We start from the raw sequence: 16059 nt of genomic DNA on the forward strand, positions 1-16059 counted from the left end.
TAAAGAGATCCAAAGGATGCATAAAACACAAAACAACTAAACAGAGGCCCAAAAATGGCCAAACGAGAATACAAATATATTTTAAAGTATAAAACCAGAACTATAAAACAAAAACGTAAATGCATAGGGAATCTGTTACAATAGTAGGGTTGGTAAGCCTCTTTATTATATATTTTTTTGTTTTGTAGTTTTAATACTTGTGGGGGGATAAGTACATTTTTAATGGTGATAATGTCTCATGTCAGCTTTAAAGGGCTTGGATTTACATTACTTTCAGTGATAACTGTGTTGCTCTGAGACACCATTGCAGATATTATATTATTATTGAATTAAAAAAATTAACCATCTAGTTTAACTTTGGTCCATCTGCTCAGAGATTTCATTACAGTCTTTGTGTGCATTTAAACAAGTTAAAAGTTTTCCTTTTATTGCACAATTCTATCCACAAGTTGATTTTTTTATTAGGGAAAAAAAGGCTGGACTGTGTTCACAATGTAACCGTCATTACAACTTTTATTTGTTACTGGCGTGGCGTGCGTTTTGTGAGCAGGTCCAATGTGAAGGATTAAATGTTGTAATGCAATTGCCAGAATGAGAATAAGGAGACAATGAGCTGGTCCATTGGGAAAGCTCATCATTGAAAGCTTGTGTGTAATCCTGCCCAGAGGAGAGAGGCATGTGGTGTTTAGTTAAGTCTATGTGCTGCTTCAGCATCCACACTTAAAAAGGACCACCACTTTGTGACTGAAACCAAATTAAATTCTTCACCTTCACAAGCCTGTTCATATGTTCCACAAGTTTGCATAAAAAGTACTCACTTTTGAGGAGTTTGCTTGTTTCAACACTATACCAGACATTTATTCATCTGACAGTTTATTCCAAAATGATTAAATGTTCTTTTTTAGAACTATGAACTAGATGGTTGACTTTGTCCAGGTGACTCAAAAAACTGCAACTGTGATCCCATGTTCATTTTGTTCTGTTTTTTTTTTTTTTTACAAGCTTGTGTTGCTTTGCAGGGCTGCTTTGAGAAAGTGGAAGGGTGGCTGAATGATAACAAGCATCTGCTGGGAACTATAGGCATGGTCATCTTGGTAGTGCAGGTAAGAGTGAAAATAGTTATTTTTTTCTCCATTCTTCCCACTCATGTTGTTCTTTTTGCTTTGTGACCATCTGTCTGGCTACATATAAAAAGGAAAAAAAAAAGCAAAGTGTTTATTCAGTGGCCTCTGTGCCATCTTGTTCAATTGAGAACGCTATAAGACTTGTGCTTAGTGGGCGTTCTGGGCACCCACACAACTTGAATTATTGAAATGCTGTACCCTGTCCCTGTCTGGAAGATTCAAAGCCACTTGGCTTTGTGCCAACTAGGCTGTAGTCAGGTACAAGGAGCTATTAGAAGATAGGAGTCAAGATACTGAATATAGAAAAGCAGATACAGAGTCTCAGATTAAAGCCTCAAGAGGTGATAGATATTCCTCAGATGGTGTAGTTTCTCTTTTAGTCCTAAGCTCTGATTTGCATCCATCCCTCTCAAGTAGAATCTCCACAGACTTTGAGTTTGTCTTCTAAAAATGTCCTCAGCCTGAACAAAGGCACGGGTATTTTGCACATGCAATTTTTTGTACAATAATTAAACATATGCATGCATTAGTTTGTTTTGGTTGGGATGGTGGACACTGAAAAGCAAGTTTTTTTAAGCTGCCTAAGTGTTTTTACAGATATTGACCTCAAATTTGGTGTTTTAGTAGCTGATACTCATCCACAACACTTATTCTAAATGCTGACTGGTCAAGTGAGATGTGGTTTTAAAGCTTTGACATTAACTATTTGAGTCAACTTTGTTCGTTTGTCAGCAAACTATCTCATCAACCCTTTATAAATTCTAATTAAACTTTAATAAAAGAAAACAATCACTGTGTGTGCATCTACAACTGGTTAAATTTTGGAGTCAAGCCAATTTGAAATGGCTGCTGCAGCCAACTGACCTTAAGAAACAAAAAATGGCTGTAAGTCAGCTAATATTGTCAGCAGATATTGAGCTAAAATTTGGTGTGACTGTAGTTGAATAGATCTTGTTTTAACTATTGGCATCAACCCTGTTTGTGTCATGAAACGTTTTACAGAGTTTGATGAAACTTTCAGAAAGTAATCACTGGCTGTGGATCTAAAACTGTTTGACATTTGGATACGTCCCAATTCAAGATGGCTGCCACAGCTAGTCTATCTTCACCAACACAATGATTCATTTTCAACACATACCCAGTGCTAGGCTTTTAATTTACAAAGTTTCTAAGAAAAGTTGTCTCAGTAAAGATTTTTAAAAGTCTTTATTGACTTTTCTCAAGGTCTCCTTCACTTTTTCCAGCTTTTCCTAAAAGCTGCTGCTTGACTTTTACTGAGTCTAAGAAGCATAATTGCACCAACCTTTGTTTGCCTACCTTCCATTGTTATTTTTTGTTTTTAGATTTTATATTGATTTTAAAAATCTTTCTGCTTACCTTTAAATCTTTAAATGGCCTTCCACCTAAACACATCTCAGACCTTTTGAGCTTGATCATGCCCCTGTGTCTTTTTAAGAGCTACAGATAAAATCCTGCTGTTTGTGCTCAGGTAGCAGTTTGTGAAGTGGGAAAAGGATTTCTCTCTTCTTTTTTATTTTGCTTGTTTTATACAAAAATGACCATTAAAGTCAACATGCTGGGTGTCACAGCATAAGATTTGCTCGTATCTCAGTATTTGTGTCTTTGCTGAACAAAGACAAACCCGATCAGGGCTTAGTTGTGCATCACTTTATTGTTATGTGTAGATTCTCTTTCCTCACCATCATGCCTGGACAAGACAGAAAAATGACAATAGGATTTTACAAAAAAACATCCAGTTTTCAATCATAAATAGTAAAGTAAGTGCCCATACTAATTATGCAGTCTGAAAAAAAAATGCTGCACCCACACACATATTTTTATAACAAGTGCTGGAATAAAGAAAGAATTTTTCTGTCCCTTTTCCCTTCAGTCAAGTTTTAATTTAATATTTCTAAACTGCACAACAATCATCTGGCTTTTTAATAACCTCACTGCAATTTTTAATATTAATTAATACCTTTTTTATGTTGTTTTGTCATTTAAGCTAATGTTTGTTGACACCGAGGGCTTGTTTGCATTTTATGGTAGGACAAAAACTAGCCCCTCAGGAACAGTAAAGATTTAATGAACTCTTTATGGAACTCTTTCTGCTAAATTCAGATGCCCGACCTTTTGTTTTTGCTCCTTAGTCAAATTTCATAGTCAATCAAAGACAAATTATTTCTATAACTAAAATAGCTCCAGAACATATGACAGTAAGACTTGAATAAAAAGAGAATAAAACAGGTTTAAACTGGAGAGTTGGAGCTTCTGATGGTCACAAGGCCATCGACCAAAATGTGCAGTAAAGCACATTAAAATTTTAAATGAATAAAATTACCTTCAAAAGGTAAATTCCAACAATTTTATTAACTGTTTTTAGGCAGAAATGTTCTAGTTTTAGTCATTTTCAATAATGATTCCCTCTTTATTTTAAATTTTATGAATCCATGTTTTACTAAATGATAAATTGAGTGTAAAAGTCAACTAAATAAGGCATAAATAGAGATTTAACAGCTAAACTTTCATAGCTAAAGTTCACTTAAGTTATTGATTTGTTGCCTTCACTTAGATCTGTAAAAGGCAGCATTTACTTGCAGTTTTTATAGAGTCCTGTTCATGGACAATTTAAAATTTGACTGGAGTCAGTAGGCCACTTATTGTTCTGATTGTTTCTTTTTCAAGTCAAATGTCCATTTCCCCATCTTTCCAGACATTCACACTTTGATTGACAGTCAGATTGGGTTCCTGGCTGCCACATGATCAGTTTTCTGAAGTTTCAGCTTTGACTGTTAATCTAGACTTTCTTACTAAGCTCATTTGAAAATTGAAGCTGCATTATGATTTTACAATTATTTAATTGCAAAATATTGATTTTGTTCCATCATTTACATAAAGGGATACTTTTCTCAAACTGTTTTGTAGTTCTGAGTTTGTCTGTTCATTCCACCATGATGGCAGACTGAGAATTTGTCTATTTAAAGTTTGCCTCAATTTGCGCCTCCTTGAGAGAATGTTTTCACACTTGTTTAACTTAAAGTCACAACTCTGTCCCTGCCAGCTCTATTCCTGTTTCAGCTTCCATAACAATAGCCTTGTGTGCAGCACCTTTTTAGCTTTTTATCAGTCTATATCATTTCTACCATCTGAGTACCTAACATTTCTGACACAACCTCACCCTCTAATCCTTTTCACTTCTGCAACCCCAGGGGTTGTTGTCAACATAAATACATCCTCACATCTTTAGCTTATATTTACTTTTTACTCACACAGTTATACGTGTATACTTATCTCTCATATTACTGCTCACTCTGTGTATTATTCCCTGCAGTCAAATTCCTTTTTTCTTTTTATGATTTGATTTGATGTCTTACTTTATTTTCTCTGCATTTCCTGAAATGACTGAGCTTTTTTTATGGCAAGTCAAGTTTCTACTCTGCTAATCCTGGAATCTATGGTTCCTTCAGACCAAAATGGCTTCACCAGATTGTAGTACAGACCATGCTTAAACTTTAAGGTCAGAGTTAAAGTGATCTATATATTCCAGAGTGATAATTTGTTAGACAGTCTGCAAATAAAAAAATACACATTCAATTGACACAAACAGTTCACGCACATATACACACGCAGAAACAGAGAATTAAATTGTGTTTTAAATTCACTCAACAGGGTTCTTTGCATCAGATTTGGTTGGTTGTTCTATGCTGTCAACATCCTGCCCAAAAAGATGCATGTGTTTTGTCACTGCAGTTAGGTATGAGCACTGAGCTGTGATAATTAGTGCATTTTGTACTTTCTTCTGTAAAAGAAAAAGGCAGCTTCATGTTCTGGTTTAAAAATGTAGTCAGAAAAAAAAGCACATTCACACCTGTGGTCAATTTAGAGTCACAAATGGAGCTAACATGCATGCATTTGGTGAGAGGAAGCAGCAACAGCTGGAGAAGCTTCAGACTGGCACAAAAAGCAAATTCCACTCAGAAAGGCCCCAAACATTTATTCCACCTGCAGCTCTCTATTAAATTTGTGTACACCTTGGTTATTAAAGATACAATTTAGTATTCTTAAATGTAAAAAAAAAAAAAGAAAAAAATCCCACTTTTGAATTTATCAAAAGTCTACAATAATTACCTATAATAATTTATGCATTTTGTAGGCTACTTTGTAGAATTGTGTTTTATGTGTAAAGAAATTAAACCCTTATTTTTGTTGTGGCCTGACTCTTAACAATACAATAATCAACAGTCTTTATATGAATGTGCTCATAATGACACATTTGCATGTGAGATAAATAAAAATAAAAGAAAGGACACTCCCATGGAGAATTAAATTGTAAAAAAAACTGACCTTTAACTTTTGAGAATTACCAGATAAAGTAAACCAGACAAATAATATAATCCAAAACCTGTTTTGTGGATCCTGTTCTGATCAAATCAAAAGTTTCATGCAGGTAAAGAACTGAGGAGAAGCCAATAAAAAGTAGTCAGACTAAATTTTAGCATCAGGTGATCCAGGATTGTTTGGCCTGTGTTATCCTGTGCACCCTTCCTGCTTTGTAAGCTTATTGAAGCACATTCAGTTTTATCTAAAATTCAACCAATATCCTCTCTAAGCTTCTCAGAGGCTTTCAGAGCAAGAGAATGTACCACAGGCCTGTAATCATAAGATAATTATGATACTTTAATCTTCAACTCTTCACCACATGTGGAACCCTATGGAGTTAAAGAAGCTTCATAAAGACACAAGAATACAAGTCAGCTAATTGTTCTGCACAGTCCTTGTGAAGTTACCACTAAAATCATCTGAGGTTTGAGTTTCTTTTCCCCAAACTCCTCTCATTCTCTTCAACATACAGAAAGTTTCTTTGCTTTATTCACAGGCACTAAAACAGTGATTTAAAAGGTGTACAGATCAAAGGCTTCACACTCTCCCTCTCTGGGTGTGATTTACTAGTATAACACATGTGGTCTACATTGTGCATGAACTGATGTTTGCCCAGTTCAGACTCCTTGTCTGAACTCCTCGTGTAAACATCTGAAACTGTAAATACATCACTGCTGCAACTGACCAGGACGCCCAAAGATGAATTTATTGCAATCACTAAATCTTTGCATGAAAGAGTTTCAGTTAGTTTAATCAAATTCTGCGACTGCAACTGTAACAATCCTGACTGTAATAAAAGAAAACAATATTTAACGTACTAAGCCAGAAAAAAAAAAGAAAGGTCGATTTTTCTCTCTTCATGACAGGTTTGTAAATCAGAGCCATCACTAAGAGGAGCTCAGTGGAGATTTGTGAGCCTCCTTAACTGATTTGATTGATGCCACCCATAAAGTTAGGCACTTCCAGTGAGATGTGCTGCAGCCGGTGTGTGCTGCTCTCACATTCAGGTAGTACATACAGATGTGCAACAAATACCTATGGAAACTGCCTTGGGAAATATAATGGTCATCAAGAAACAAACAAGAGCTTAATGTTTAGAAGGTGCAGTGTTTCCTTGACAACAAATCTACTCCCCCAGATCATTCTAGACCACTTAAAGCAAAATATATTTATGATTTCTATCTGTAGAAAGTTATATTTGACTAAGTGGCTCTGTTGTTGGACCTTTCTGCCCTTGAGTGTGCATACATTGAATAATTAAAGCACATAAAGCTGCAGCACAGAAATCTCACAAGGAGAACAGAACTGAGCAAGTATCAGGGACGACAGATAACTGCATTAAACACAACAGGAAATCAAAAAGCTGGGTAGGAAGGCCTTGATAAAAGATTTTTTTTCTTAAATAAATATAATTTTCCAGGAATGATGTCCTCCTCCTTGAGCCACATCTTAGATAGGCAAAGACAAAAGGCAGTTCAGTGTCCAGAGGGAAGGAACTTCACTTTTGTCTGTAATACATCAGATCTGTTATGAAGGGACTGTCCACTGGCAAGGCTGACTGAAGCAAAGTGAATTTATTGCTGGCTTCTCTACTATTTTACCTAATAGGCTTAAATTAAAGCTTATGGCTGCACTGAAAGGATGTCTGCAATGTATTTCACCACACAACAACACACCATTCTCACGTGCTTACAGGCATTTTATTGAATTCAATCTTCAGTTTGTACATCATCATTTCCCACTTTATCCATTCCCTCTCAAGGCACACAGAATCAATGTGCAGAACAGTGACATATAAAGGTCCTTCTTGAAGGTTGAATCCTGACATTATTTTTATTTGTCTCTCCTTGTTTTTACACTTACACACACACACAGTTGGACCTCAGATTAGGGCAAGTACGAAGAGTTGAGAAAAAAACCTTCAGCTGTCAGATTTGCTAGTTCAAAAGCAAGAGGGACCACATCACATTAAAGATATTCATTTAAAAAATGGTTCTACATGAGTCTGCAGTGTTATAAAATAGAAAAAAAGCCATAGGCATTTGGATGTAATTTGTACATGATTTAGACTAGATCCACTTTAGCTCAAACCTGTATCTATGTCTTCAATCAAAATTATTTTAAAAGTCTTTGCAATTGATTTTTCCAGGGGAATGGCGGATGGATGACTGATTAAGGCTCTGAAGAGTCTTGCAGTAGCTGTCATACAGCAGCCTGAATGAAGCAGACAGCAGTTTCCAAAAAAGCCACATGTAAATAATTGGGTTGGCTCTAAGGCAGTTTTTCATTGGTCCTGTCTCCATCTTAGATGGTTATTTACCTGACGTTGTGCCTTATGTTTTTATTGGCAGCATCCTAAATTTGCATTTTGCTTTTAGCTAGTTCTAAAATTAGGTTTTGACTGAAACTGAAGAAGAATCAGAAGTATCCCCAGGTTGATCACATATCGTAGGAAACCCCAGTGGAGTTCAGGCTGCTTTTTTATTAAAAGAAAAAAAACCTTTTACATTTGATGGTACTTTCTCTGCCATCCAAACTTTCCAACATAATGGTTTTAGGATCAGCCTTGTGAATGTGTTTGATGTAGAAGTATGAGGGATAATGGAAACTTCAAAGAGATAGCTGGCTACTTTGATTCAGTGGCTACTCAATTTACTTCATTGACTGATGCTTGTGTACGCTACACATTTTTTTTCATCAGGAAGATTCCAGAGCTCGTGTTTGTTTGAAGGCCATCTGAGAAAGGGAATGAACCAAAAACTGTTTGTGCTTCACTGCAGGATTTATTGTGCATGGAAACCACAACCCAATACAAGGAGTCACTATCAAACAGACCCCACACAGATGCATAAACAGTCACAAACTTTATTTCACTGTCCACACAGTCAGAAATTCACAGTATCCTTCTCGTTTCTTCTGCAGCTCCTGGGAATGGCCTTCTCCATGACACTGTTTCACCACATCCACAGAACGGGGAAGAAGTACGACGCTTAGCTCCAGGCGGAGGCACCTGATGTAGAGGAGCCCCACTGCCTGATGGGATGAGACTCTGATAAGAAAAACATTCATGCTTTGCTCTCACTTTACAGCATCTGCAGAGCATCCTTTGCCCCCATCCTAGACATGTACAGATTCCAGCTGTGTTCCTGCACCTTTTTTGCTCTTTCCTCTTATCATTCATTTTGCCAAAGAGTTACACAACTGGAATAGAAGGGACACCTACTTTTGGCAAGCAAGAGAAACTCGTTGGTTATTAATGAAATATACTTTATTTTTTTGGTAATTTTTTTGAATGGACTAACAATTTGCTGAAAGGAAGAATGGAATTTAAGGACATGAAAACTTTACTAATGCCCATCCAGCATCTCCAAGGCAAAGAAAACCCATGAAACTGAAAATAACACCACCACTCATGGAGTTTTTTTCTTTCCCACTCATGGTATTTAAAAAATGAGCCCAATTTTTTTGCTTGTAAATTAATAAAGATCCAATATGGCATGCTAGTTTTCTACTTCACTGACTTACCCTTGACCTTGAAAATGTTGCAATTTTTGTTGTAAACTTCTTAGATTTTTAATTTTTGTGCATCATTTATGCTCCTGTGGAATGTAAGTTCTGAACAGATCAGGGTGCTGAGCTCTCGGACGGGCAGTGTGTCTGTTCAGGGGGATGGATTTGACATGTCAGAAATGATTTTTAATGTAATCCACAACTTTTTAAATTTTTTACTCAGCTGTAGAGATTTGGGTAAAGAGTGTGTGTTAGAGGAACATGAAACGATCATGAAAAATTGTCAGTGGATTTATTTTTATTAATTTCTGCAGTGTCCACAGAATAATAAGCTGTAATGCACAAATTTGCCTGTGGACACACACAAATCTAAACACAGTTTTGTAGTGTTGCACAGCATCGGTATTCCAAGTCCCTATAAGATGACATTTATAATGTTAAATGGTTGTTTGTTAGTGCTCCACAAGTCTTGTCAACAGCAGTGATCTGGATGATAAAGTTGTTACTTTGAGACTAGATTGTGTTTGTGTGTTTAGCTCTGTGTCTCTGTTTGATCACAGTCCTAGCTGCAGAGTGGGGAGAAAAAAGAAAGACATATACGTAGAAACACTGAGAGGAAAGGCTAAGAGGGCCAAAACAACAGACATGTTGTCTTGCTGCAGCCATCAATAGTGTTGGCAAGAGGTGGCTAGAGGCTTTTCTTTTTAAGGTGTCATCCATTTGCCCCGTTCTTCTTATTCTCTCTCTCTCTGTGGCTGCGAACTCAGCCATACCTCCATTTTTCTTTTTACACCCCAATTCTCTTCCCACATGTCAGGAAGCGATGAGTTTGACATTCATTGCTCATTACTCAGTTGCACCTCTGGTTCGCAACTTCTCATATTTCATGTAAGCTTGCTTTTCATGCAGCCAAGAGAAGAGGGGGAGGCTGGAGTGTAGGCAGATCAAAGCTGAGGCAGATAGGTATGGCAACATGCCCTGTAGGACACGTCTGTTTATGTCTGTTTACGTGCTGATGCACCGCAGGATGGCTGAGCATCAGCCTACCTCCTGTGGACTGAAAATACTCTTCATCTCTTGGTGACTTAAAGATTGTTGCCCTCCAGTTTGTCTCCTTAAAGTCTCTGAAGATTTAACGGTATAAAGAACTACCTTTATTGTTGGGGAATCCTTTTAACTGTGGGAATCAGGCTTATGTTATTCAGTTTTTGTGACATCTCCAAAGTAAATTCATTTTGACTTCTAAAAAGATGTCAAAGAATTAGGAAAAAAAATGTTGAGATAAATTGGAAGTAAGTCTAGAGTTTTATCAGATTAGTAGCCTTATTTACGTCAGTTTCAGGCTTTTGTAGGACATTATTTTACTTCACAGGTAGTCTGCACATCCTCAGAAAGTGAAATAGGTCAGTGTTGAATTAGAGAGTCACTTTGTAAAGCCTGACAGGTTAATTAAGTGGTCAGAGTTAGAAACTGGAGCAGGTTTAGGTGCATATTAAATGCAAAGGATCAGATTCATGCATCAAGAATAATAAAGCACTTTTTTTTGTGTAATTCCAAAGGCTCCTACCTTCTTGTTTTCTGCTTTGCCCCCTTTGCAGCATCTTGCTTTTGATTTTCTGCTGTTGCAGCTCTGACTGTTCATTGTGACAGTGCATTGTGTTTCCTATTTTGGTCTGTGGCTTTGTTTGACTTGAAAACCATCCATTTCTATTGTGCGTACAGCACACGTTAGCCCAAATGAGGCTGAGTTAGCACATATTGCCTGATTGGTAGCATTTAACTCAGCAACAATTATTCAGGACAAGCCCAAACATATAGGAGAAAACAAATGCAGCTAAATGAATTTTAATCACTTCAAATTCTCAAACACAGTTCACTATTTAAGTAATTTATCCTGAAGCAGCTAGTTTGCATATGTCCAGCATTTACAGCTTGTACTGCCAAAACAGCTGCTGATTAAAGCTATTGACTCCACATAAGGGTTGAAGGGGCTGCAATCTAAATTTAGTCCTGTATAATCGTTGCAAAGAGAAATCTTTGCTTTGGATGAAACCTTAAACAACATTGTTTTTATGGACAAACAAAATATGTATATTGGAAAAACTTAGACATTCTTTAGTTTAGCATATTTTTTCTCTCATAACTTCTCTAGAGGTCATTTTAGCTTTTAAACATTGGTTTTAGAAACAATTACAGTAGAAAAAAAGGGGTGGCTGTGCATGAAGAAACAGCAGATTTGGGCCATTATGTGCAGTGACCCTGCTGGCTGAGATATACTGCCTACCCTCATATGCTCCGACTCGTCTTGTTGTGTCCACGGGGATAACATGACAGCTGCTGATGTACAGCGCAGGCATGAGTGGTCGCATCCCCTCTGCTTGGCTGCCTCCGCAAACTCTCCACACATCCTTTTATTTACTGCCTCGCTCTGCAGACACCTGGCACTGCATACAGACGCTGGCAGCCCCGATGCTGCAAAGAAACAGCTCAGCTCTTTGCACAGTTCAAAGCACCTGTGGGGGTATGGAGGAATCACTGTAACTGTTATGTAAATCTGGCTGCACTGTATCCCAGATAGAAAGTTTTTTTGGGGGAAAAGTCTCGATAAATAATTCACCGCATTGCTTTGTCTCACATTACCTGGAAATGTTTTTAAACTGACGACACAGAAAACATGGGAAAGTTGGAAATAAAAGCAAATCCAGGGACTGTCATCGAATCTGACATCAAACTTCAGAGCCACAGCCCGCAGACACTCTATCTCTTTGCCCCTTCCTGATCTGACTGTACCGACATTCTGTGTGAACTCCCGTTAAACCCTGCTGCCATCACCTAGTCTTTATGGTTTTGTCAGAGTAAGTGTTCCTCTGTGTTCTTAGATTCCAGGGATGAATGCCATTTTTACAGAATCTGTTAAGTGATATGTTTTTTTTTGTACATTGGTTTGTACTGTTTTAATGTTTGTTTTTCTACAATATTACTGTTGTTTTTGGGTGGGTTTTTTTGTCCTAGAGGCCATTTTTGCTGGCTTTTTGTTTCCACTCATGACAGATGCTCACTGATGCTCATTGTAACAATATGACACAGTTAATTCATTTCTCTCTAGAGGATTAGACTTGGCAGAGCCTCTCTTCAAGGTGCAAAAATGCCTTTCTGTCTTAATACTATAAAACACACACACAGCAATTAAGTCAGAAATAATGGAGGTAAAATTTAGCATATAAAATTGGGTGAAGTCCACAAAAGACGTACTGCATGCTTCTTGTGATTCTAGTTTAATTAAATTAGGGTGTGTGGTTGTAATCTGCAGTACGTCTTCTCAAACTGCTGATGTCAGGCCCATTATGTATTTCTAGGTCAGGATCTATGAGACTCTGTGCAACAGAGCTTCGTATATCAGTCCTGGATGTTATCATCATATGTAAATATGCTCAGTGTTACAGTTATAATCATATTTACACTGAGGGTCTAATTTTCTAGCAAGCCATGTGCTTATATGCTCATTTGGACATATCTTCATTTTGTATGTAATAATTGTTTTCATGTATGCTGTTTTTCTGCCTCTTTTTCTTTCTTTCAGCTCCACTAGTCGTGTAAATCTTACGTTAATGTGTGTTTTTGTCGGTATGTTTTTCATACTTTGACTGGATTTTGATCTTGTAGTAAAACATATTTTTTCACATGATTTTTTTTTCTCCTCTCAAGTAGCATAAAATATTCCTTCTCATTCAGAGAGGCTCTCTCAGTAAGATGTTAAGACTGACTGCACATGCGGTAACATGGTTTTGTCTGCTGTGAGGAACTTTTTTTTTTTTTAATCGTTTTATTTTTACCACCTTCAGCATATTATTTCTGTAATCTCCTCGTAATCCTTCTCCCAAGCTAAAGCGGAGTATCTGAGCGGTGAAAATATGCACTGCGTTTGATGTTGTGTTCTGCTCGGTGGCGTTATCTGACACCTGCCAACCTTGTCCTGTGAGTTTCTGCAACACTTTTACTGTCTGCTAGGTGGTGGACAACCTTCTCTTTATTATCTAAATCAAGTATTTTTAAATAAAGGAAAATGTGTCACTAAATCCCACGACACCGCACAGCCATTGCCTTTCATGTTTAATGACTCGTTGCTTCTGATTTATTCTCCTTTTATGTTGCTGTCAATTATATAGGCCACATTTAAACACTGGTTCAGATTGTGTTGAGTGGTGGGGTTTCGACAACTTGGCATGAAGAGGAAAGAGAAGTGCTGCCAGTGCGTATCTCCTGTGTTTATTGAAAGCGAGTGGCATCCCTGCCTCAAACTGGCCTCTTTTTGAAAACAATATAGTTATCCTAAAGATGAAATAATGGCAGCTGGCAGTTTAAGCTAAGAGTTTTACTTTCTTTCTTTTTAAAGAACAAACGGGAGGAGATAAAAGTGCAAATAATTGGCAATTAGTTCCATGCTTTAACAGAATGGAACGAGCAGCAGCATATTTTTGTATAGAGTTTGATCCCCTTTTTTAGCCTAAATATCATCAGACCTGTGTGTGACAGTGAGTGGACTTTATTGTGCCATTCCACCCTGGCTTTTTGTTCTACATCACTGTTATTTCTATGCAAAAACTATGACCTATTTTAGCCTTTGTACAGATTATTTTGTATGAGTAACATGTACTGAAATAAAGTGAAAGTAATCAACTGATTTTTTTTTTTCTCTCTCTCTCTCCTGGATGTTATTGTAGCATTTCTCTTTGCTCCCTGCACCAGATCCACTAGTGAAGCACATTTCATTAACCTGAATTCAGAAAGGCTTTCATTTTGATGAAACTGTATAATTTGTTCCCTCATAGCATTACTAAGCTTGTTAGCATGCATTGGAGGTGATTTTCAGGTTTGTGTCTGCAGCTGTTTGTTCACAGTCAGTTGTGTATCTTTTAAGCCTCACTGCAGCTATGCTTTCTCACATGACCTCACACACGCGAGAATGTCAGGAATAATAATTCTGTGACCTTACTAAAGTATCAAACTATTTTTACAAAGATGGTGTGTATAAAAAAAACAATATAATACAGCACATATTTAAAGCCTTGGGAGGTTGCGGTGGCTCAGTGGTCAGTGCTGTAATCTTGTGGCTGCAGGTTCAAGTCCAGGTTGTGTCAGAAAGGGCATCCAGCATAAGAAAATTGCCAAATCTTTCATGTGTGTTCGTTCGCTGTGGCAAGGGAGCAGCCAAAAGAAAACAACAACATATTTAAAGCCTCTAATTAATTACAATGGTGCAAAACATCTTATCTAAAAATTATATTAATGGATGGTATTGTTCTGTAGCTAAAATTGGATAAAGGTTTAAACAATCTTGTCTGATTGTAGAGTAATCTGGCTCGATAGTAAAGTCCAAACTTTTATCTTCTCAAAAACTCTAAAAGTGTATTCATCTGTATCGGCCACAAGGATTGCCCGAGGTAAGAATGATCGGGACTTCCTTCTGCTGCAGGGCATGAGTTATTGGAGTTTGAGCCTCAGAAATCAGGAGTCCCAGAACAGTGCCTGAATTATTGCTTCCTAGAAAAACACATCATTCTTTTAGGGATTGCAGTAATAATGAAGTCATCCAACAAGCGCTCAGCGTAGATGGAAGGCCTCTCCAAACCATCCTGCTGTAGTAAACTACAGCCTAACTTTGATTTGAATTATTATTTTTTTGTAACCAAAATACATTATATTTTTAATATTTTAGATTATTAATGATCTGCGACCCAACCCCGGATAAGCGGAAGAAGATGGATGGATGGATTAATAATGATTAAGTAAAATTTATTCAAATTTTCATCTTAAATTTACTATAACCTAGAACCTGAGAGGAAAGCATATCACTGCTCAACTGTCTATTTGTATCACAACTACAAAGCTGAAGTAAACAGCTGGTTATCTTAGTATTTTTTTAAAAAGGGAGATGAGAAACCTTGTACAAGTTTTTTTTTATTTTTTTACTGCAAGTAGTTTTAATGAAGTTTAGAAAAGATGATGTCAGGTAGTCGACACAGCAGCAAGTTGTTTGTGATTCTAGAATCTATATTATCTTAGCTGTTTACATGTTTTTCTGTAACCAAATTCCTACAAGTCATATTTTACAACTCTGAAAGAAAGAACTCATTAGGTTTAGGTTGGGATGCAGATAAATATATCTAAGGTTTTAGAATAGAGCACTTTTTAGACTTTTAAAGAATCCCTCCAGTTCTACATTTTTATTTCTTTGTGTGTGTTATTTAAGCTAATTCAGCCAGTTGTATCATATTTACTGCACACACATCACATTCCTGCCAGTTTTTTCGCAAAACTCTCGGGATTAATGTCAAAATGTAATAATAATGCAAAAGTAAAAGCAAGCTGTATCACAATTAAAAAGTAAAATTGTTCCCCGGGTGTGAATCTGTGGGACTTAAACTGATTGTACATGGGAAAAAAACACAAAGCAATCTCATTAAGTTTTTATGTTTCTCTGCCAAGTTATCAAGCTACCTGAGGGGGATCAGGTCTCGTTGCTCAACTGCAGAATAACTGGGGTGGGGGGTATTGAATGTGTGTTCACAGACAGATTTCTGACTTTCAAGGCTTCCAAGGACAGTTCAGACAGCACACTGGAAATTCAATGAGACGGCACTAAATTTTTTATCCAGTTAAGGTCATGTGTTTTTACAGTCTCCCCTGACAAGACCATTCACTCTCACAGATGATCCTTTGCTGCCAGTTAATATTCAGCAGAGTTTTATGTTTAAGTCTCATCACAGTATATTCGCCCTGGCCTTTTTATTTATTTGAGATTTAATTGGCTGAAATTCACCAGATTTATCCTCCAGCGAAGCAGAAATCTGGGAACAAAATGCAGGATATCATTAAACTACATTAGATGTTCCTCCTATCAAAGATGCCATTGTCCAGCCTTTGGTCACTGTCATTCTTTATTGCCATGCTTTATTTTTACTAGAGTATATCTGTCTTTAAAGTAATGTAATTTGTGCACAAAAACACAAGCCTTTCAGAAACAATAAGCATTATTATGGAAGCA

General features: G+C 37.0%; 1 protein-coding gene across 5 annotated transcripts in view; it reads left to right on the forward strand.

Annotated features, from left to right (window-relative positions):
* Positions 1-13692, forward strand: part of tspan9a (tetraspanin 9a) — a 165363-nt gene extending 151671 nt beyond the window's left edge. For all 5 annotated transcript variants that reach the window (XM_017419038.3, XM_017419039.3, XM_017419040.3 and 2 more), the window contains 2 exons: positions 1020-1103; positions 8427-13692. In XM_017419038.3, coding sequence (XP_017274527.1) covers positions 1020-1103; positions 8427-8498 — 156 coding nt within the window. In that variant the 3' untranslated portion in view covers positions 8499-13692. The remainder of the gene's footprint in view (positions 1-1019; positions 1104-8426) is intronic.
* The last annotated feature ends 2367 nt before the right edge of the window (positions 13693-16059 follow it).

Source organism: Kryptolebias marmoratus, linkage group LG11 (assembly GCF_001649575.2).
Source record: "Kryptolebias marmoratus isolate JLee-2015 linkage group LG11, ASM164957v2, whole genome shotgun sequence".
Taxonomy (NCBI): Eukaryota; Metazoa; Chordata; class Actinopteri; order Cyprinodontiformes; family Rivulidae; genus Kryptolebias; species Kryptolebias marmoratus.